We start from the raw sequence: 22,172 nt of genomic DNA on the forward strand, positions 1-22,172 counted from the left end.
GCAATAGTCGGGGTCTCAAATCTCGCCCTGTTGCATGTTTGGATGGGCCCCGCATCTCCATTATTATAATTGGCTGCCCGCCACATGATTGCTATGGACTAGTGGGGACGGTGCGCATTTCTGGGTTCACTGCTAGGATCTGCAACAGGTTCACTAAATTCAGCCCATTGCTTTCGTTAGGGGTTTACATGAGGCTATGTGTGAGGGTGTGATCGGTAGAAAGGGAATGCCAACCCAGTCAGTGGCAATGGGGCCAGGCAGCAGCATTCCCTGTCAGAGGCATGGCAGCCTCTCAGTGAATGTCCCCGGTCTGTCTGAATTGACTCCTGCTCTGCCGCTTCTGAGTGGCCGCATGCAGGAGGCATTCCTATGGCACCATCTTGGACAGTCAGGGTGATGCCAGCATATGCATTGCACCTGTCTTTATCAGGTGGCTAACTATCGTAATTTATCTGCTTGCAGGAGAAGACTGCCCACAGTTCTGACCTGTTTGGAGGAGGAGGCTCTCGAACTCAGACAGCAGCGTGGGGGCCAATCCATTGCAGATGGTCAGACAGGAGTGGTGACACAAGAGTTAGTGGTTTCATGGATGGGCACAAGAGAGCTTCTAGCCAACAGGAAGCATAGTGCTCATGGAGCTCTACACTAGAACTAGTCTGAAGAACCTGATAGAGGATAATGCGCATTCTATTTGATCTTCTCTCACAGGCCAAAGACAAGTGGAGACAGCTCCAGTGACCGGGGGACAGTGGTCCACCTCTGAGGAGGAGGGAGCCTCAGAGGATGCATCATCAAATCATTCCCCAGCAACCTCCACCAGCACAGATAAGCTCACACTGGTGAGTATCCCTCGTGAATAGATCTTGGGATCACAATCGGGTGAGCATAGCACAAATGAGCAGCTGACAGAGGCTGTGACAGCCAAGGCCATCGACACTTGGAGGATTGTGGGAGGCCAGGGTGATGCTGAGCCTCAGACTGATGACATGCCTCTTCTGGAATTGTCAGCAAGGTGGCAGATATTGGATCTACAGCATGTGGTGAGGGAACACCTGGTAGAGCTTCCAGAGGCTATGCACACCCATGCACGGATGATGGAAGAGTCCATCCAGGCCATGAGTGCTGCCATGTCTCTGGTGTGTGCATACTTGGCTTCCTCCATCTAGAGATTGGCGACCGTCATGGAGAGCAAGATTCAGCAAACCTCCCAATGGATGCCAGAGATGCACGTGGACCTGCATACCACTGCTAACTCCATGAGCTCTATCCAGCAATGGCTGGGCAAGAGGGGAGTGAGGTGCCCGGACTCACCACCAGGTTTTCGCACTTTTCAGGTGAGCAGGGAGGTACAGGTGTGCTTTGAAAGGGAGGAGAAGCGGCTTCCTGATGTATCTGGGGGCTCCTCTCAGGGCACTCCTGGTGTGGACGGTGGCTCCTCAACCCCTCAGTGACACCACTGCCTCACTTACCTGCGATGAATGTGAAGCCTCCCGCATGTGTGCAGAAGACCCTTAATAGAGGACGATGGCCAAGGTCATCTAAAGCCATGGGGCAGCAAGGTCAGCAGCCTGCCTCCACCTCAGCTGACAGTGCAGGGGGAAGCACAATGTAGAAGCACATGTAAGAGATTTAAGAAGAGCACCTAACTGTATGGGGTTCACAGGTTAATATCTTGTTGAAGCATGCTGCCTTGCAATTTTTTTGTTCTGCAATAAATGTGTGATGTAGCAAGACAAGAGGTATCCTTGCAATTCTTGTGAGCCATTGGGACTTCAGAAGTACCCCGGCTCCGTAAGGGTGTAATGGGAGGACCACACCATATGAGATTGATGCATTCCTCATGCCGCAGTGTAATGTCTTACTCGGTGCAGGTAAATGGCAAGGTCTATGACCCCTCCCACCTGCCTGCTTGACCCCACAGGGCTGGGAAAATTCAGCCCATAGTAACTGTACTTTGATAAGTGCAATAATGCCATTCTGACAATTGCATGCATCCATTATAAACTACCATATTACTCAGTAAACTACATCTATTTCCTGGGAAACAGGTGGCCTGCATGTCCTCATAGCCGGGGGATGATGTGCAGTAATAAAGATCTTAAAGTTGGATAATCAACAAGTTTTATTTAAACAGCCACTTGCCTGTTTCAGACAGGAGTGCTGGATGCCCATTTCAAAGTCTGCCTGAAAATTGAATCAAGCAGTCAAATGGTTGTCCAAGATCGTCCCAGATTTTCCTCTGCCGATTGCCTGTTTTCAGGCAATAAATGGGCAGCTGGCAGTTGAAAATCCTCTCTGTGATGATTGGCAGAGCAAAATAGAGTCGAGTAGACAAAGAAGAGAGACATGGTGAAAGGTAAAAAAGAAAAATCAAGTGCAAGTGAGAAAACTGCAAAGCTGATTATCAGAAAGAAAACATTTAGGAACAACATTTTAAAAATATTTTCTCCTTGATTTCAATACTAATCATAATTCAAAACCAAACCAAATTACTGCAATATAACAGTCCTGTATCACTATTTTGCACTCCAATATGTGTATTTTTAGAATATTAGGTAAAAAGGAGTCCACAAACATTTTAAAATATAAAAGTATTACCTATTTTGAAGGTAAGGTGGAAATATGACATAAAATAAAGGTGTTACAAAACAAAGACAAAATGCTTTCTTTTGGAGGATCAACAATAGTTAGAACATTATCAATATTTTGCATTCTAAATTTAAATCAAAAAAATCTTTTATGTTTGATGCATTCTCACGTCTCCATAATTAAGAAAATATCCAGAAAGCATATAAAAATTAAGCGGAAAAGTTTTAGTTTATAGAAAAGTCTGACCATTATCTGAACTGCTGCTTACCTGGCCTTTCCGGAATGGAATATGATTGGTAAGTGAGTTGCACAACAGTATATCTTCTACCTTGTCCTCCTCTCCATAGAAACTAATAAAAATGTCTGCCTTTGAACCAGACCCAAGGCAGCTTCCTGTATGAACTGTAACTTCATACTGTGTCCACTTCGACTTTTTTTCACTTGGCTTGTCAACTTCTACTTTCTATTAGTGTCAGAAGTAGACAGGACATTGGTTAACTATACCACTCATTGATATCTAATGGACAGACTCAATAATCAGTTTTTTGAATTAAGCAATGTCACGTTTCAGAACTTATAACCATTTTTCTGTGGAAAGAATGTAAGTATTAAAAGTGCTAACTTTATGTTAAATCCAGCTCTTAAAGGTTTCAAATTACCATAGCAGCCAGAGAATGAAGCGAGTGTATTAAAGGAACATTGCTGCTTACATTCCACTTCAAACTAAGACTATGGCATGGAAATAGTCGTGCACAAATTGGGGCCCGATGTTGATGCAGCACGTGCAACGTGTGCCTAATGAGTCTGACGGCAAGACCATGGCAAATTAGTCTGGCGGCCTCATTAGGATAGTATCAAGAAGCTGCGCCGGTTGCATTGGGGAGTCAATTAGGGCAGCTGGGACATCAGCCAAGGGCTTCAAATGAATCCATACATGGAGCAATCAGGAGGATGTAAGCGATGGCCAGCAGCATCCCTCAGTTTTAATGTAAAGCTGGGTGAAGCACTCCTGTGCCTCCCGGTTCTACATTCAGGTAATTTTTTTTTAAAACGTAGCTTTTAGATGGTGGCTGTGATCCCTTTAAGGACCACTGCTTGACCGCATGTTGGCCTGGTATTCCTGAACACTTCAGAACCCGTTGCCTGCTGCGTACAGGTTAAACACATTTCCAGTTTGGATCCTTAACACTGCACTCCTCCCCTCCACTCCCCACAACCCCTATCGGTTTTTGGTTCACAATATCTTTGTGAAATAAATAGCACATATTGGTGAGATGAACAGGATTATATTTTCGCATTCCAAATAATTGAGGAGTACGATTTTTAATAACACATTGGCCTAAAAAAATTCCTGTTGCAGACTAACAAATGGTGCCTGCTGTTTTTTGGATTTTCCTTTGCCTATTTAATGTCGATGATATTTTGCCCTGCAAGTTGCTAAGAGTGCGAGATGGAAGTGATGCAATGTCCTCTACAGGGTATCTGGAATCTAAATGAAAGTGTAAGTATAATTTGGAAAGGTAAATTCAATGTCAAATCAGGTGGAGAGAGATAAAGGCCGGAATTTTTTAGCTCTCGCCGACTCCGGGGCGGCTAGGTCGGAAGCGGCCGAGAAATCTGAATCTGCTCCGCACTGCCCGCCCACCAGCATCACGCGGGGGCTGCCAATTAGCGGCCCCTCGTCGTATTCGGCACCCGACAGGGCACGCGCGGCCAGCTGCAGCAGTGGATTTGGGGGGCGTAGCCAATGTCAGCCCTTTAAAAAGGCAGACAGCAGTACAATGGAGCAGACGCTCAGGGGAATACAGTGGAGGAGGAGTGGTCAGTGTAACTGCCGAGGTGACCAGCTGACTGGAAAGTGAAGAAGTGAAGGAAGAGTGACAGTGCCCAGGGGCAGGAAAGGAGCCAACATTTGCTGACAAAATCCAGAGCGATGGAGGGGAGAAGGTTCACCACAGCCTCCAGATTCTCAGAAGAATCTCTGCAGGTCCTCTTCCAGGCGGTGAAGGCAAGGTGGGACATATTATTCAACGCTGATGGCCGAAGAAGGCCTGCAGAAGTGACCAAGAGGGCCTAGCTGGAGGTCACTGAGGATGTCAGCAGCTGCTGTGTGGCACGGAGGACCTGGCTCCAGTGCCGCAAGCAGCTCAATGATCTGCTTTGCTCTGCCTGGGTAAGGGGTACTCCTCATTAACCTCACTGTGAATGTGTCAGGGAAAGTTCAGTCTGTCCTAATGATGCAAGGTGGAAACCAGCAATGAGCAGTCATTGCCTGCTGCATTGTATTGGGGCACAGGATGGGCAGGTCTGGGATGCAATAGTGTTCAAATTGGGCACTGCATTGCAATCGCGCTGAAATGCAACAACAAACCCAATGGGTGAGGGTGTGAGAGACCTAAATGAGGTGTGCTTGTTTAAATAGGAGAAGAGGGCTCACAATGCCCGAGAGAGGTGCCGGACCAGTGGTGGCCAGGGCAATCAGGCAAACCTGACAAGTATGAAGGAGGATGCCTTGATGCTGGCAGGGGAGGACGGATGATGCGCCGTGGCAGATGGCGAGGTTGGCAGCCCTGGTCGTCAGAGTGAGTGACCCATATGTGATGGGAGGGTGTGGGGGGGCAGGGTTTGGGGGGACAGTTGAAGTGGTGAATGTCTCAAGCCCTTAAGTGTGCTATTAAAAGTAGATTCACACAAATATGTGCAAACTGCAGTCAGGGACAAGTGCTTCAATCTGTGGTGATGATCAAACTGATCAATCTGATTTTCCCTGCAGGTGAAACACATCAGTGGCCAGGAGGGGTCTCAGAGGCTTAACAGTCCACGTCTGAGGATGAGATCACATCAGAGGATGCACCGTGATATCATCGCACCTCACCAAGTGCCAGCACACAGACTTCCACCATGGTTGGGATTACTGTCTCCGCAGAAACAATGTCACTTACGGGAGTTAGCACAGCACAGTCGCTGGACCAACCCCCAGAGGCAGAACCGGCCGATGCCTCACACACGCTGAGGAATGTGGGAGGCCTTGCCAGTGCAGAGCTGCAATTTGATGACGCGCCTCTGAGAACATCCATTCGGTGGGAGATGTTGCAGGTTCAACATGCAGTGCATGAACATCTGGTGGAGTTGCCAGAGATGCTGCAAGCCATAGCACATACCCTGAAAACTTCCATCCAGGGCACATCTGCTGAAAACTGTCCAGTATTTGGCCATCTGGCATCCTCCATTGACAGATTGCCGGCTGCAGTGGAGGGGCCAGTACTGGAAGCCATCCGTGATTGCAGGGGGAGTGTAGCCTTCCTGGACCAGGCCATCAGGGCGTAAACTCAGATGCGCATGTGGCAGGTCGAGGCTGCTCATCCCTCTGAGGTCAGCTATGAGGACCAGTCGAGCCTTAGGAGGGCAAAGAGGCAGCAGCCGATAGCACATGGGAGCTCCTCTCAGGGCGCTCCTGATGCATCATATAGCCCCTTGCTCTCTCCGCTAGTGACACGTCAACTGCAAACTCCCAGGGTGTTAGAGGGTGCTCCTGATATTTCTCATGAGCACCCTGATATGCCGCGGCCTCCACGGCCGCGAGCAGGCAGAGGACATCCGCCAAAGTCATCAAGAGCAGGGCGGCAGCCCGATCAGCCACCTGCCTCTGGTGAGTCTGGTGGCGAGGGATTGTCCACACGTAACAGCACCCGCAAACGTTTTTAAAAATCACAGTAACATCACTCCTGGTTCACTGGGTTACTTTCCAATTATTTATTTCAACTGCACATTATATCACTGTAAATAAATTTGTGGTTTGGACATTTAACTTTGCATATATCATCCATGAGGTAGCATCAGACATTGTTGCGCTGCTGAGGCGGTTATATATGAGATGTCACACACTTAGGTTGTGTTCATCGTGACATGATGTTGTTTTTACTCTGATCATCTCTTCCCTTGGATGTGCGTGTCTTTCCCCTCTCGCAATCCCACAATGGCTCATTGCATGCCACAAGGTGAAATCTTTGCATGGAGTGATCCATTCAAGAGAAACGCCTGCCTATTAGGGTATCCCGGGTCTCTCTTGCTCTTAATTCCATAGGTCATTCTGCTTCCTCTACCATGCCATCATGTGAGTGTTGCCCATCGTCCTTATCAGAAGCTCCATCTTCATCCGATGACGCCTCACGGTTACCTTGAACCTCCTCTATGGCGTCTCCCCTTTCCATCGCCAGGTTATGCAAGGTGCAGCAAACGACAATAATCCTGGATGCCCGTGCTGGCATGTACTGCAGTGCTCCTCCTGAGTGGTCCAGACACCTGAATCTCATATTGAGCAGGCCAATCGTTTGTTCGATTGTGATTCTTGTGGCCGCATTGCTCTCATTGAAGCGTTCCTCAGCATGAGCCCTTGGGATTCTCACGGGTGTCATCAGTCATGTCCTCAAAGGATAACCCCTGTCACCGAGTATCCAACCTTCTGGTCTGTCCGGGGGACTGAAAAGAGCAGGCACCTGAGAGTTTCTGAGAATGTATGCATCGTGGCAACTCCCTGGGTACCGTGCACAAACTTGCATGATTCTCTTGTGATGATCGCATACAAGCTGAACATTCAATGCATGGAAGCCTTTTCGGTTAATGAATGCCCCTGAATGACCTGCTGGTGATCTAATTGTCACATGCGTACAGTCTATCATGCCCTGAACCATTGGGAACCCAGCTATTGCGCTGAATCCTCTTGCTCTTTCAGCCTGGCTGGTGTTGTCTGTTTTGAAACTGATGTAATTGTCAGCACGTCTGAATAGTGCATCAGTCACAAACTTAATGCAGTGGTGCGCAGCTGCTTGGGAGACTCCGCACAGGTCTCTTGTCGAAGCTTAGAAAGAGCAGCACGCATAAAAGTTAAGGGCGACGGTCATCTTTAAAGCAACCGGCATTGGATGGCCACCAAGGCAGTTTGAAGCTATATCCACTGCCACCATCTCACAAAGAAATGTCACAGTCTCAAGTGACAGAGGCAGCCTTCTTCTGCACTGGCATTCCGACAGGTGCATGTAGCTCAGATGCGGTTGGTATAACCTGCCTGTTGGGTAGGTGCGTCTCCTGACATGTGTTCGCTTCGCCCAACTCTGCCACCTGCTCTCCCTCCCACATAACGAGGAGAAACCTGACCAGCTGATTGCACATGCCCATGCCCAGCTGTCCTTCTGCCCCTGATTGGGGCATGGCCCTCCTCCTCTGAAGCACTGCCTCCAGAATGCACAATCCCCATCGTCGGACTGGTGACCAGATTCAATGACAAAATCTCTTAAGTTCCAGCTGTCAGGACAGGCACACATGACTCCCTTCCTTCCACTCACTTCTGACTAAGAACAGATAGGTCCCGAGTCTGACTCACTTGAAGGCCTCTGCACAAGCTACAAATGTCTACAATTTATATAATACAGAAACTTTCACAGCTAAGCAACACCAATAGCTTTACCTGCAACACCCACACTGATTGCCTGCCTTCCGCTCTTTCAAAGTTGCCGGGTCCCCGACACAATCAGTGACCCGATTTATGGCCGTAAAATCAGATGGCCACGTAAATTTCCAGTCAATGGGCTTCTCAAATACGTTAATTACCTTGAAATTACTTGCGGTCGAGCGTGCGAGCAGCGACTCGATCACGCCTGACCTCCTGGATCGTAAAATGGTGTCTGTGCGTGATGACGCCAGGAACCCGACCTGATGTCATCGGACGCCATTTTACCACCTGGACGCCTCCGAACTGACCCGATTAAGGTAGGTAAAATTCCAGCAAAAGACAGGGAACAAAGAGGGAGACAGAGAAAAGAGACAGAAAGAAAAAAAGTGAAAAAAAAATTATTTTTAAATCTCCAACAATGAAAACGTGAAAGAATGAGACTCCACACTTCTGCTATGTACCTTCCAGTGCCAGTGACTGGCAATAATTAATACTTATCATGTTATTAGACTTGAAATAACTTAACGCACTGCGGCAAGTACAGGAACTTCATGTCGCTCAAAACATTTGAATGCGGAGTCAGACAGCGAAGTGTGGTGCATCTCCACCATCAACTTTTTGAGTTCCGTTTTCATTTGCGCATCTACCCTCGCCTGAAGTTGCTGTGGCACTTGTACATAAATGACGGTGAGCGCTATTAGCCTCGCCATTATTTTGAAAGCAATTTTTGGACCAATAGCATATCTTAAAATGCAAAAGAAGGCAACTGTACATTTATTTGATTAAATTTAAACTTTGGACCTGGAATTTCCTTAATGTGATCTACACTGCTGTTGCACCTTAAAAAACAACCCTTTGCATCTGTCCATGGCCCATAGTGGGACATACACAACTTTCGTTGGTCTATTCATTTGCACACCAGTTGGTACAGACATTGCTTGTAAGATCAGTGTAAAATGGGTAAACGGAAATTTCTCAGTAGCTTTTAGACTGTGCTCTTTAACAGCAGGCTAGAGGACAAGCATGTAAGAGAGAACCAGTATTTGGTTCTTTCACTTTTCTCTAGTAGCTTCTCTACTTTTCAATTCTATCCCTCTAGAGATGAGCCCCAGTGCTTTATTTATACTTTTTATGTGGCCTTATTAACCTGCATCAGTGCTTTTAGTAATTTGTCTATCGCTAACCCCAGATCCCTACCACTTATTTTCCAAGCAGTATATGGTCTCCTCATTCTGCCTACCAAAATCTACAATCCTAGTGACCTGTAAACAGTTTGAATTAAAGACACCAGAGCCCAAATTCAAGGCATCTGATATTTATCCAGCAAGTATACAACATGCTTCATTTGCTTAATATGATTGATGTTTCAATATAAAATCAGGCAAAGGCTAAATCTTGTATTACTTAATAAAGTATTAAAGTTGCTGAAACTAGACACATGAGTCTATTAATTAATAAGATATGGCAGAAGTTAAAATCTAACAAGAAATACATCATAAAGAGACATGGTGTTGTGACATGTCTTATAGCAAGCTGTTACACACAAAAAGGATTTTTGGAAGATGCATACAGTGTGAGGTGAAAAGGAATTTAAAAATATGATGAATCACATTTCTTGCTGCTGTGAAGTTACCTATGAAGGGTCGGGGTGGAGTTGGGAAATTGGAAGGATTTGGGGGGGGAAGATCAGAAGGGTCGAGGGGGAAAGATTGAAAGGGTCGAGGGGTGAGATCGGAGTGGGAGGTGTATGAGAAAGGCTGGGTCGGGACAACATGGTGTCTCGGGGTGGGGGGCAAGGGAGATTGGATCACAAGAAGGCTGGCTCTGATCTCATGGGGTGGAAACAGCCAATATCTGGAGGTAGAGAAGCTGGTTAGCTTGGTGCGCAGTAGGGGAGCACCCTTCTGGCCCACAAGCAGTGCTGGAAAGGCACTTAACTGCTGGATCCAGCAATCCTCACCTCCCTTCATCTGCTGGGTTAAATTCAAGATGAAGGTAAAATCTGATGCAGGCAGTCTCATTAAAATATTTAAATGAGTGATCCACTTCTTTCAAACATTGGTACAAGAATTGTGCAGCATTATCATGTAAATTATAAAGAGTTCATATCAAATTCTTCTATTATTTAACAGACAAAGGAATTTGGTATAAATATGTCAATTGTTTGTTTGATAATATCACACAGCATAAATTTATAGGCTACAGTTTTCCTGTCAGACTGAACAGTTTCTACCTATATGTGAGGGAAGATTAAATATGGGCAGTTGTGGAATGCTACAGTTTTATTAGTTTTGGTTAGTGTTTTGTGCAGAAACAAAGAAACGGGAGAGCAAATTTCTTGAAACCAAGATTCATTTAAAAGGTACCTGGACATGCACCTGAAATGCTGTAACCTGCAAGGCTACGGACAAGGTGCTGGAAGGTGGGATTAGATTGGGTGGCTAGTATTTTTCAGCCGGTGCAGACACGACGGGTTGAATTGCTTCCTTCTGTGTCATAATTTTTCTATGGTTCTATTTAAACCAAATTTTTTTCCCACCAAAAATATACTTTATTCATAAAAATCTGTAAAAAAAATACATTACAGTTCAAAACAGTTCCATGTTGACATTCCAGAAGTGCAAAATAAATCAGTTTTCTTCAATACAGAACGTGAGTTGCCTCACAACGCTTCCAATCCATTTTACATACAATGTACATTTGCATTACACAGCAAAAACATATTTTGGTGCATACAGCCAGAGAGGTTTTCCATGTTTCCAGCCCCTCGTTTCACTATGGCGGATGGACCTTACACCGTGGTCTTTCCCCATTGAGCCTTTGTGGCGGCTGCCCCAAGCTTTAGTGCATCTCTCAGCACATAGTCCTGGACCTTGGAATGTGCCAGTCTGCAATACGGTCATGGACAATTCTTTGCACTGGAGGATCATCAAGTTTTGGGCAGACCAAAGAGCGTCTTTCACCGAGTTGATGGTCCTCCAACATTTGATATTTATCTCGGTATACGTCCCTGGGAACAGACTGTAGAGCACAGACTCCTGTGTTACAAAGCTGCTCGGGATGAACCTCGACAAAACCACTGCATCTCTTTCCCCACACCTGTTCTGCAAAGGCACATTAAACCAAATTTTACTCTGCACACACACCAGTTAGCCAGTTATAGCATTGACGATGAAGCCCCATTTATGCAAGCTAGTGATGTGTGAATCAATTTTAAAGTAGCTGTTACATTCAACAATACAAATAAAAGACAGTTTTGAACTGCTGGGCAGTAGTTCATCTATTGGACAAGAATGGATTAGAACGAAGTAGCTTTGTTCAATAGAGCAAAGTCTTACCATAGACATAGCTGAAGTGTAATTACTATCGCCAAATAGTGTTCTATTACCCAATTAAAAATGCAGATTCTAAGTACATTTCTAATTAGTACAGAAGAAAATTAATGAAAATATACCAAAACTTATAAAACACTATTAAAAGATACATAGGAGATGATTATGAATGCCATGGCACACTTAGCATATATATATATATATATATATGGGTGATATAAATACACCAGTTATCATTGTTCACTTATAGGCCCATCAATAAATTCCAATGGTCTCCTGCCTAACTCTGGTGGGAGACTGGAAGAACTCCCTGGGAAATAGCAGCAATTTCACTCCTTCCAAAGCATAATACCAAGGAAAAGTATTTTGCCAAAGCTACGGTAAACAAGGAGGGTTGTCAGGATACAAAATGAAATAAAAATAGATAAACAGGCAGTACTAGAATGGCTTGCAGTAACTGAAAGTAGGTAAGTCACCCATTCCAGGAGGGATGCATCATAGCTTACTGACGGAAGCAAGGGTATAAATCACGACCATCTTCCAATCTGCCTTAGATACACGGCTAGTGCCAGAGGGCTGGAGAATTGGAAATGTTACATCCTTGTTCAAGAAAAGGGAAAAGGATAAAGCTGGCGATTATGGGCCAGTCAGTTTAACGTCAGTGGTAGGGAAGCTTTTAGAAACAATAATCTGGGAGAAAATTAACAGCCACTTGGAAAAGCATAGAAATCCAGCACAGATTTGTTAAAGAAAAATTGTTTTTGATTAACTTGATTGAGTTTTTTGATGATGTAACAGAGAGGTTGGATGAGGGCAGTGCAGTTGATGTTGTGCATATGGACTTTCAGAAAGTGTTTGAAAAAGAGCCACATATTAGGCTTGTTAGCAAAATTGAAGCCCATGAGATAAAAGAGGCAGTAGCAGTAGCAATCGCAGCATAGATACAAAATTGGGTAAAGGATAGAAAACAGTTGCAATGAATGGCTATTGTTCAGACTGGAGGGAGGTATACAGTGGTGTTACCCAGGGTCCAGTACTAGGACCACATCTGTATTTGATATTATTAGTGAAATATGCAGATGACATGAAACATGGAAGTGTACTAAATAGTGAGGAAAACAGTTATAATTCTCAAGAGGATGCAGACAGCTGGTGAAAGGGGCAGACACCCAGCAGACATAACATAGAAAAGTCTGAAATGATACATTTTGGTAGGTAGAATGAGGAGAGACAATACAAGGTAAATGGTACATTATCAAAAGAGGTGCAAGAATAGATAGACTTGGGAGTGTTTGTGTGCAAAAAGCCTTGACGTTATGTTAAACTTGTGTAAAATACCAGTTCAGTCCCAGCTGGAGAAGATGGGATTGTTCTCTTTCAAGCAGAGATGGCTAAGAGGAGATTTGATAGAGGTGTTTAAAATCCTGAAACTTAAAGAGAAATGGTTTCTAATGGCTGAAGGGTTGATAACCAGAAGGCACAGATTTATGGCGATTGGCAAAAGAACCAGAGGCAACATGAGAAAAAACATTTTTATGTAAGAAGTGGTTAGGATTTGAAATGCACTCCTGATAAGAGTGGCAGAAACAGATTCAAAAGGGCATTGGGCAAGTACTTGAAGAAAAAATTACAGGAATATGGGAAAAGAGCAGGGGAGTGCGACTATCTGGATTGCTCTATGAAGAAGCCAGAGCAGACTCAATGGGCTGAATGGCCTCCTTCTGTGCTGTGGTATTTTATGATTCCCGAAACTAGGAGTTGTTGCTCCCAGATCTCGTGGGACCTGCATAAAAATGGCAGCTGGTATGCAGTGAGGATGGAAGCACACTGCTCTCCACAAAGGCATATATGGGTCGCACCGGTGAGGCCTAGGCCAGGCGAGTGCCGTGGACACCCAAACCAGTAAACTTGGCTTTTGAAAAAATTTCCCACATCTGTCCTGTTGCTCACATTGCACCCAAATTGGTGCTTGTGTCTGCCCTTCATATGGAAATGGCCTGCCTTCCCACTGACCCCCTCAAACTCTAGCAGGGACAGAGCTGGAGAGAATTGCTGGGCATGATCCCAACAAAATCACCAGGGCTGCAACCCAAGTAATTTCTGGGCCATTACTTTCAACTTATCAGCATACACCATTCACCAATCAATCTGACGAATCAATGTTTCACAAAATTTCATGTGAGTTTGAGTTGAAACTATGATAATTTTCAAGGTAGTAATTATTATATTGGAAGCATATAACACATTGATGTTAGTGACACTTAACAAATTTTTTTGGGTGTGGCCTTACTAAAAGAATGCATAGGGCTTCCTGTTTTAAAGATTTCTTCCTTTGTTTAAATTGGTGAAAGTGATTGATAAGCTAGGCTTCCAGTTGGGCAGGGAGCTGGTCAGTGAAGGCTGCAGGGCCATGTAAATCCATGTTGGGGTAGATGTTGGGAGGGGGTCGAGGTTATCTTGGAAGGTGCAAGAAGGGTGGGGGTCAATTGGGGGAGGGGTGCCAATCGACATGGGTGGGTGGGAGCTGATCAGGTGAAGGGGGGAGGGGGTTGATCACAGAATCACAGAATAATACAGTGCAGAAGAGGCCCTTCGGCCCATCGAGTCTGCACCGATGCATTAAAACACCTGACCTGTCTACCTAATTCCATTTGCCAGCACTTGGCCCATAGCCTTGAATGTTATGACGTGCCAAGTGCTCATCCAGGTACTTTTTAAAGGATGTGAGGCAACCTGGGGAAGGCACAGTGGCGCAGTGGTTAGCACCGCAGCCTCACAGCTCCAGGGACCCGGGTTCGATTCCGGGTACTGCCTGTGTGGAGTTTGCAAGTTCTCCCTGTGTCTGCGTGGGTTTTCTCCGGGTGCTCCGGTTTCCTCCCACAAGCCAAAAGACTTGCAGGTTGATAGGTAAATTGGCCATTATAAATTGTCACTAGTATAGGTAGGTGGTAGGGAAATATAGGGACAGGTGGGGATGTTTGGTAGGAATATGGGATTAGTGTAGGATTAGTATAAATGGGTGGTTGATGTTCGGCACAGACTCGGTGGGCCGAAGGGCCTGTTTCAGTGCTGTATCTCTAATCATAATCACCCTCCCAGGCAGGGCATTCCAGACTGTCACCACCCCCTGGGTAAAAAAGTTCTTCCTCAAATCCCCCTTAAACCTCCTGCCCCTCACCTTAAACTTGTGACCCCTCGTAACTGACCCTTCAACTAAGGGGAACAGCTGCTACCTATCCACCCTGTCCATGCCCCTCATAATCTTGTACACCTCGATCAGGTCACCCCTCAGTCTTCTCTGCTCCAGTGAAAACAACCCAAGCCTATCCAACCTCTCTTCATAGCTTAAATGTTCCATCCCAGGCAACAGCCTGGTGAATCACCTCTGCACCCCCTCCAATGCAATCACATCCTTCCTATAATGTGGCGACCAGAATTGCACATAGTGCTCCAGCTGTGGCCTTACCAAAGTTCTGTACAAATCCAACATGACCTCCCTGCTTTTGTAATCTATGCCTCGAATGATAAAGGCAAGTGTCCCATCTGCCTTTTTCACCAACCTATTAAACTGCCCTTCTGCCTTCAGAGATCTATGAACAAACACGCCAAGGTCCCTTTGTTCCTCGGAACTTCCCAGTGTCAGGCCATTCATTGAATACTTCCGTGTCACATTACTCCTTCCAAAGTGTATCACCTCACACTTTTCAGCGTTAAATTCCACCTGCCACTTTTCTGCCCATTTGACCATCCCGTCTACATCTTCCTGTAACCCAAGACACTCAACCTCACTGTTAACCACTCGGCCAATCTTTGTGTCATCCGCAAACTTACTGATCCTACCCCCCACATAGTTATCTATGTTGTTTATATAAATGACAAACAATCGGGGACCCAGCACTGATCCCTGTGGTATGCCACTGGACACTGGTTTCCAGTTACTAAAACAGCCGTCTGTCATCACTCTCTGTCTTCTACAGCTAAGCCAATTTTGAATCCACCTTATCAAGTTACCTTGTATCCCATGTGCATTCGCTTTCTTGATAAGTCTCCCATGTGGGACCTTGTCAAAGGCTTTGCTGAAATCCATGTAAACTACATCAACTGCACTACCCTCATCTAAACACCTGGTCACATGCTCAAAAAATTCAATCAAATTTGTTAGGCATGACCTCCCTCTGACAAAGCCATGCTGACTATTCCTAATCAAATTTTGCCTCTCCAAGTGGTAATAGATTCTCTCCTTCAGAATTTTCTCCAATAGTTTCCCTACCACTGACGTGAGACTCACTGGTCTGTAGTTCCCTGGCTTATCTCTACAACCTTTCTTAAATCGTGGGACCACATTAGCTGTTCTCCAGTCCTCTGGCACCTCCCCCGTGGCCAGAGAGGAATTAAAAATTAGGGTCAGAGCCCCTGCAATCTCCACCCTCGCCTCCCACAGCATCCTGGTACACAAATCGTCCGGACCTGGAGATTTGTCCACTTTTAAGCCTTCCAAAATCTCCAATACCTTGTCACTCCCCGTGACAATTTGCTCAAGAACCTCACAGTCTCTCTCTCTAAGTTCCATATCTACATCCTCTTTCTCTTGGGTGAAGACAGATGTGAAGTATTCATTCAAGACCCTATCAATGTCCTCTGGCTCCACCCACAAATTTCCCCCTTGGTCCCTAATGGGTTCTACTCTTTCCCTGGTTATCCTCTTCCCATTGATATACTTATAGAATATCTTGGGATTTTCCCTACTTTTACCAGCCAGAGCTTTCTCATATCCCCTCTTTGCTCTTCTAATTGCTTTCTTAAGCTCCATCCTACACTTTCTGTATTCCACTAATGCTTCCATTGATTTGCACTCCTTGTATTTGCTAAAAGCCTCTCTTTTCCTTCTCATCGTACCCTGAATGTTTCTGGTCATCCATGGTTCTCTGGGCTTGTTGCTCCTACCTATTACCCTAGAGGGAACATGTTGTGCCTGTATCCTCCCCATTTCCTTTTTGAATGCCCCCCACTGCTCTTCTGTAGATTTCCCGACAAGTAACTCTTTCCAGTCTACCTTGGCCAGATCCTGCCTTGATTTTTGATTTAGAGATACAGCACTGAAACAGGCCCTTCGGCCCACCGAGTCTGTGCCAACCATTAACCACCCATTTATACTAATCCTACACTAATCCCATATTCCTCCCACATCCTCACCTGTTCCTATACTCCCCTACCACCTACCTATACTAGGGGCAATTTAGAATGGCCAATTTACCTATCAACCTGCAAGTCTTTTGGCTGTGGGAGGAAACCGGAGCACCCGGAGGAAACCCATGCAGGCACAGGGAGAACTTGCAAACTCCACACAGGCAGTACCCAGAATTGAACCTGGGTCGCTGGAGCTGTGAGGCTGCGGTGCTAACCACTGCGCCACTGTGCCGTGTACTAAAATTCGCTCTCCCCCAATCCAAAACCTTTTTTTGCAACTTGTCTATTTCTTTCTCCATACAAGCTTAAATTGTACCATGTTGTGGTCGCTATCACCAAAGTGCTCCCCCACCAACACATCAACCACCTGTCCGGCTTCATTCACCAGAATTAGGTCCAGCACTGCACCCTCCCTAGTAGGATCCTCTACATATTGAGCTAAAAAGTTCTCCTGTATACATTTTAAGAACTCCACTCCATCTAAGCCCTTAACACGATGACTATCCCAATTAATGTTGGGAAAGTCGAAATCACCTAATATAATTACCCTATTATTTTTACACACTTCTGCAAATTGCGCACATATTTGCTCAATTTCCCACTGACTATCTAGGGGTCTATAATAAACACCTAGCAATGCGGCTGTCCCTTTTTTATTCCTAAACTCTACCCATAAAGCTTCATTTGATGCCCCCTCCAAGAAATCATCTCTCCTTACTGCAGTAACTGACTCCTTAACTAATATTGCAATGCCACCTCCTCTTTTACCCCCTCCTCTGTCTCGCCTGAAGATTCTATATCCCGGGATATTGAGCTGCCAATCCTGCTCCTCCCTCACCATGACTCCGTGATGGCTACTATATTACTATATCACAATTCCACATGTCAATCATTGCCCTTAACTCATCCATTTTACCTGCAATACTCCTGGCATTAAAGTAGAGGCCTTCCATCCTGGTCTTACTCCCTTGGAACTTACTTCCGCTGTATTCTCTCTGACTTGTTCACTTTCCTGTGTTTAGCTGTGTCCCTATTCTGCTAGGAGTCTGCATCCCCTCCCCCTGCCAAATTAGTTTAAACTCCTCCCAAAAGCACTAGCAAACCCGCCAGCAAGGATGTTAGTCCCCCTCTGGTTCAGATGTAGACCATCCTGCTTGTACAGGTCCCACCTTCCCCAGAAACGGTCCCAGTGGTCCAGCAATCTAAAACCATCCCTCCTGCACCAACTCTTAAGCCACGCATTCATCTGTGCTATTCTCCTATTTCTATACTCGCTAGCACGTGGCACTGGGAGTAATCCAGAGATTACAACCCGAGAGGTCCTGCTTTTTAGTCCACTGCCTAACTCCCTGAATTCTTGATGCAAGACCTCATCCCTCTTTCTACCTATGTCATTGGTACCAACATGTACCATGACCTCTGCCTTATCACCCTCCCCCTTCAGGATGTCCTGCAGCTGTTGATCTTGGTGGGTGATGTGAGGAGTCGACTGGAGGGGCTGCTACTCCCAGTGTCCAGGGTGGTCGGTGAATCAGGGTATGGGGCAGTCGGAGGCCTTGGTGGGGGGTGGTTGGGGGCTGGGGAATCGAAGGTCCGGTGGCGTGAGTAGGGTTGGGGGGGGGGGGGGGCGGTTGCCTTGGTGGGGTTCAGAGGCGTCTTAGGGTTTGGAGCCTGAGGGGGAAAATTAGAGGCCTGGTTCGGTGTATCGCAGGCCTGCTTGGGGGTTGGGGGGGGATGGGGGGAGGCCAGAGGCCTAATGGAGTGGATCGAAGGTTTGGGCTTGAGAGAACTCAGAGGCCTGGTGGAGGATCAGAGGTCGGGAGCAGTGGATTGGAGGCTTGGGTTGGTTGGAAACCTTGTGGGAAAGGGTCAGGGTGGGGGTGTGGGGGGGTGGTGGGAGGGCTGAAGGTGTGCCCGATCACAGGGCTTCCATCAGGCAGGCAGGCTGGATCCAGGAAGTAGGTTAAGGTACTCATCTCATGAATCTACCAAATCTTCTCCTGGATATGAGATTTCCCAAGGCTTAGGAACCTGGCTAACCAGAGTTAAGTTGAAAAGCTAAATGACAATGAGGTTTGCAGCTTTGTTATCACATTTAAAGTACCAACCCACCTCTTTGGAGAAGATTAGCTGCCCGACAACTTTCTGGCTTCAGTTAAAGCCGGAAATGGGTGGGTTGGAAGTGGGTTTGGTCGGGAACCTGGTTTTTAAAACTTTAACACACCCCTCCCACGCCCATTTCCACCACCCCGACCCGTTAGAAACCCACCCATTTTTTAGGTTCATATTTCCCCCTTAGACTATTGTTTAGTTAGACACTGCTCCTTGTCCTTGTGTAGCTATGTAAAATTCAATGTGTACACAGTAAAGTATATACAGGCCACCAGAAAAAACAGACTCACAATGTTTTAGGAACTGCAGTGCCTTTACCTCCAACAATAGCAAAATTACATTAAAAGAAGAAAGTAAGTCATATCTTAGTAAGAAAGACATAGCTTTACCACTGGTTTTTCACAAATATGTGGCAAATAAAATAAACTAAAAGATATTTTAAAAAGACATTTCTGTAGTCATGCAATATCAATTACCCAGGAGCATCTCCAATTTTGCTTTGTATGCCTATTATTGTGGTAGCACAAAGCGTGAAGATCCTGTTGGACTGTGCCCACTCCCTATCATTAGTTACCAGTTTGTTGGCTGTCAGGTCACATTTTTTAAATAAAGATTCTGCCAAGTATATGTTGGCACACACATTGGAAATGTTCAGCCAAAATGTAAAACATGAAAGCATCCAGCAATCAACGTCTAAAGAGAATTTAGGATTATGACCAAGTATGCTCAATTGGCAACATCTTGGCTTACGCCACTCTAGTTTAGTCAAGTCTTTGCAAAACAAAATGAGGGAACGGAGAGATCTTTCTATAGATCAAAGTTTGCAAATATGAACATCTAAAACATAAAGCTAGAAATTACAATATCATTGTATGAATGTTTTAGTTACTCTTATTAAATAACTGTCTGAACAACAACTTACATTTATATAGCGCCTTTAACATAACAAAACGTCTCAAGGCGCTTTACAGGAGGATTATAAAACAAAATATGACACCGAGCCACAAAAGGAGATATCAGGTCAGATTACCAAAAGCTTGGTCAAAGTGGTAGGTTTTAAGGAGTGTCTTAAAGGAGGAAAGTCAGGTGGAGAGGTAGAAAGGTGTAGGGAGGGTATTCTAGAATTTGGGGCCAAGGCTACAGAAGGCACAGCCACCAATGGTGGAGTGATTAAAATCAGGGATGCACAAGAGGCCAGAATTAGAGGAGCACAGATTTATTAGAGGGTTGTGCAACTGGAGGAGATCACAGAAATAGGGAGGTGTGAGGGCATGGAGGGATTTGAAAATAAAGATATGAGAATTGTAAATCAAGACATTGCTTGACCGGGAGCCAATGTTGGTCAGTGAGCACAGGGGTGATGGATGAATGGACTTAGTGCGAGTTAAGAAACGAGCATCAGAGTTTTGGATGACTTCAAGTTTACAGCGATTAGAATGTGGGAGACCAGCAGGATTGCATTGGAAAAGTCAAGTTTAGAGTAAAGAAGGTATGAATGGCGGTTTCAGCAGCAGATGAGCTGAACAGGGATGAAGTCAGGCGATTTTACAGATGTAGAAATAGGAGGTCTTAGTGATGGCATGAATATGAGGTCAGAAGCATATCTCAGGGGCAAAAGTGACACCAAGGTTATGAACAGACCGGCTTAAACTCAGACTGTTGCAGGGGGAGGAATGGAGTTGGTAGCTAGAGAATGGAATTTGGAGTGGGGACTGAAAACAATGGCTTCAGTTTTTCCAATATTTAATTGAAGAAATTTCTGCTCATCCAGTACTGGATGTCAGATAAGCAGTCTGATAATTTAGCAACAGTGGAGAGGTCGAGAGAAGCAGTGGTGAGGTGGAGCTGAGTGTCGTTCGCATACATGAAAACTAATGCTGTGCTTTTGGATGATGTCACCAAGGAGCAGCATGTAGATGAGAAATAGGAGGGGGCCAAGGATAGAGGCATAAATCTATTTAAAATAAGAGTTAAAATACTGAAGGGAAAAATTTGAGTGTGTTATATATTCATATAATATAATCAACTATAATATTTAGGTTATAGATTTAATTTAAAAATCAAATACAGGAAGGGGTTTGATGTGTAGGAAGTTATTTCTATTAGTATTTGACTATAGATTTAAATTCCCAAAACTTAAAAAAATTATATAAACAGGTTAATTTGGGTAATTATCAATATTCTAATTACCATTGTTCTTTGAGGACTGCAATGTTATTTCTATATTACAAAATAATACAAGTTTAGAACTTCCCACATTTCCATTTATGGAGAACAAAGCTATGCTGAATTTCTTTACACTGAATTATCAGGCTCCATTTATCATTTAATGGAATAACATTTTTGAACAAAAATTAATCATTGATATGCCATAATTACCTTTAAAAGGTTCTTTTAACAGTTCATATACTTTCTCAAAATAATTTTATAAATGAAGTTCATATATAAACAAAATATCCAAATGCTTACCATTCCTGGTTTTGGACTGTGTTTTCTGTATGGAGTTTGGGGTATTATTTCCTAATATTTTAGAAATGGAAAATAGAGGTTAAATTGCAATATTTTATGCTGACAATTCAAAATCTTCTGTGATCTCATGCTTTAATTAATGAAACCAATGGTGTAAGAAATCTGAAATAATACAGCTGAATTTCTGAATTATCCTGGGCAAATGACAAGATAGAATTTCTATGGGGGTTGCCCTGTCATAACTTCAGTGGAGGATGGGTGGAAACCAAGGCAAAATGGCATAAATAGCCATTTATATCAGAACCGCCACCCACTATGGAAATTACAGGTGTGCAACTCTATTAAAATTAGTTCGCTCATGCAAACTCAGCAGCTCCTCTGAATCAATTCTATGTAATATTATTAGTACTTAATCAATAAACTGAATATAAACAATTTAAATTAGTTGGTTTACAGAACAAATTAGTATTCATCTGTAACATTTGCCTTGATGCATTCAGTTTAAGTAAAGGCATAGAACATGGTCTTTGCATCACTACAGACTTTCATTTTGTTAGTGTATATAATGGCATAGTATTGGGTGAAGCTATCAGAGAGATACACCTCTAAAACTGACCCTAATAGTTGCTGAGAGTATGGCAAAATTTTGAGAAATTATGTTTGAGGTCATTCGGCAGAGTAAAATTTCAATTTTCAAATGGGCCTTTACATTTTCCAGCAATGTTGGTTGAAGTATTTTTTTTTTATTTTATTTTTTTTATTTTAGAGATACAGCACTGAAACAGGCCCTTCAGCCCACCAAGTCTGTGCCGACAAACAACCACCCATTTATACTAACCCTACAGTAATCCCATATTCCCTACCACCTACCTACACTAGGGGCAATTTACAATGGCCAATTTACCTATCACCTGCAAGCCTTTGGCGGTGGGAGGAGATAGGTAAAGACCGCCGTAGTTGGTGATTTGATTGAATTTCTGTATACAAGGGTTATGGTACCTGATTATACTGCCTTGAATAGTCCTTCAGGAAGG

At 44.6% G+C, this 22,172-nt stretch overlaps 1 protein-coding gene across 5 annotated transcripts in view; it reads right to left on the minus strand.

The window, feature by feature from the left end:
- LOC137383395 (uncharacterized) overlaps positions 1-22,172 on the minus strand; it is a 90,928-nt gene that overhangs the window by 37,107 nt on the left and 31,649 nt on the right. For all 5 annotated transcript variants that reach the window (XM_068056188.1, XM_068056187.1, XM_068056191.1 and 2 more), the window contains 2 exons: positions 21,139-21,189; positions 2,858-3,052 (listed from right to left, as the gene is read on the minus strand). In XM_068056188.1, the coding sequence (XP_067912289.1) occupies positions 2,858-3,052; positions 21,139-21,189 (246 nt within the window). The remainder of the gene's footprint in view (positions 1-2,857; positions 3,053-21,138; positions 21,190-22,172) is intronic.

The sequence above is a fragment of the Heterodontus francisci genome, chromosome 24 (assembly GCF_036365525.1).
Source record: "Heterodontus francisci isolate sHetFra1 chromosome 24, sHetFra1.hap1, whole genome shotgun sequence".
Lineage (NCBI taxonomy): Eukaryota > Metazoa > Chordata > Chondrichthyes > Heterodontiformes > Heterodontidae > Heterodontus > Heterodontus francisci.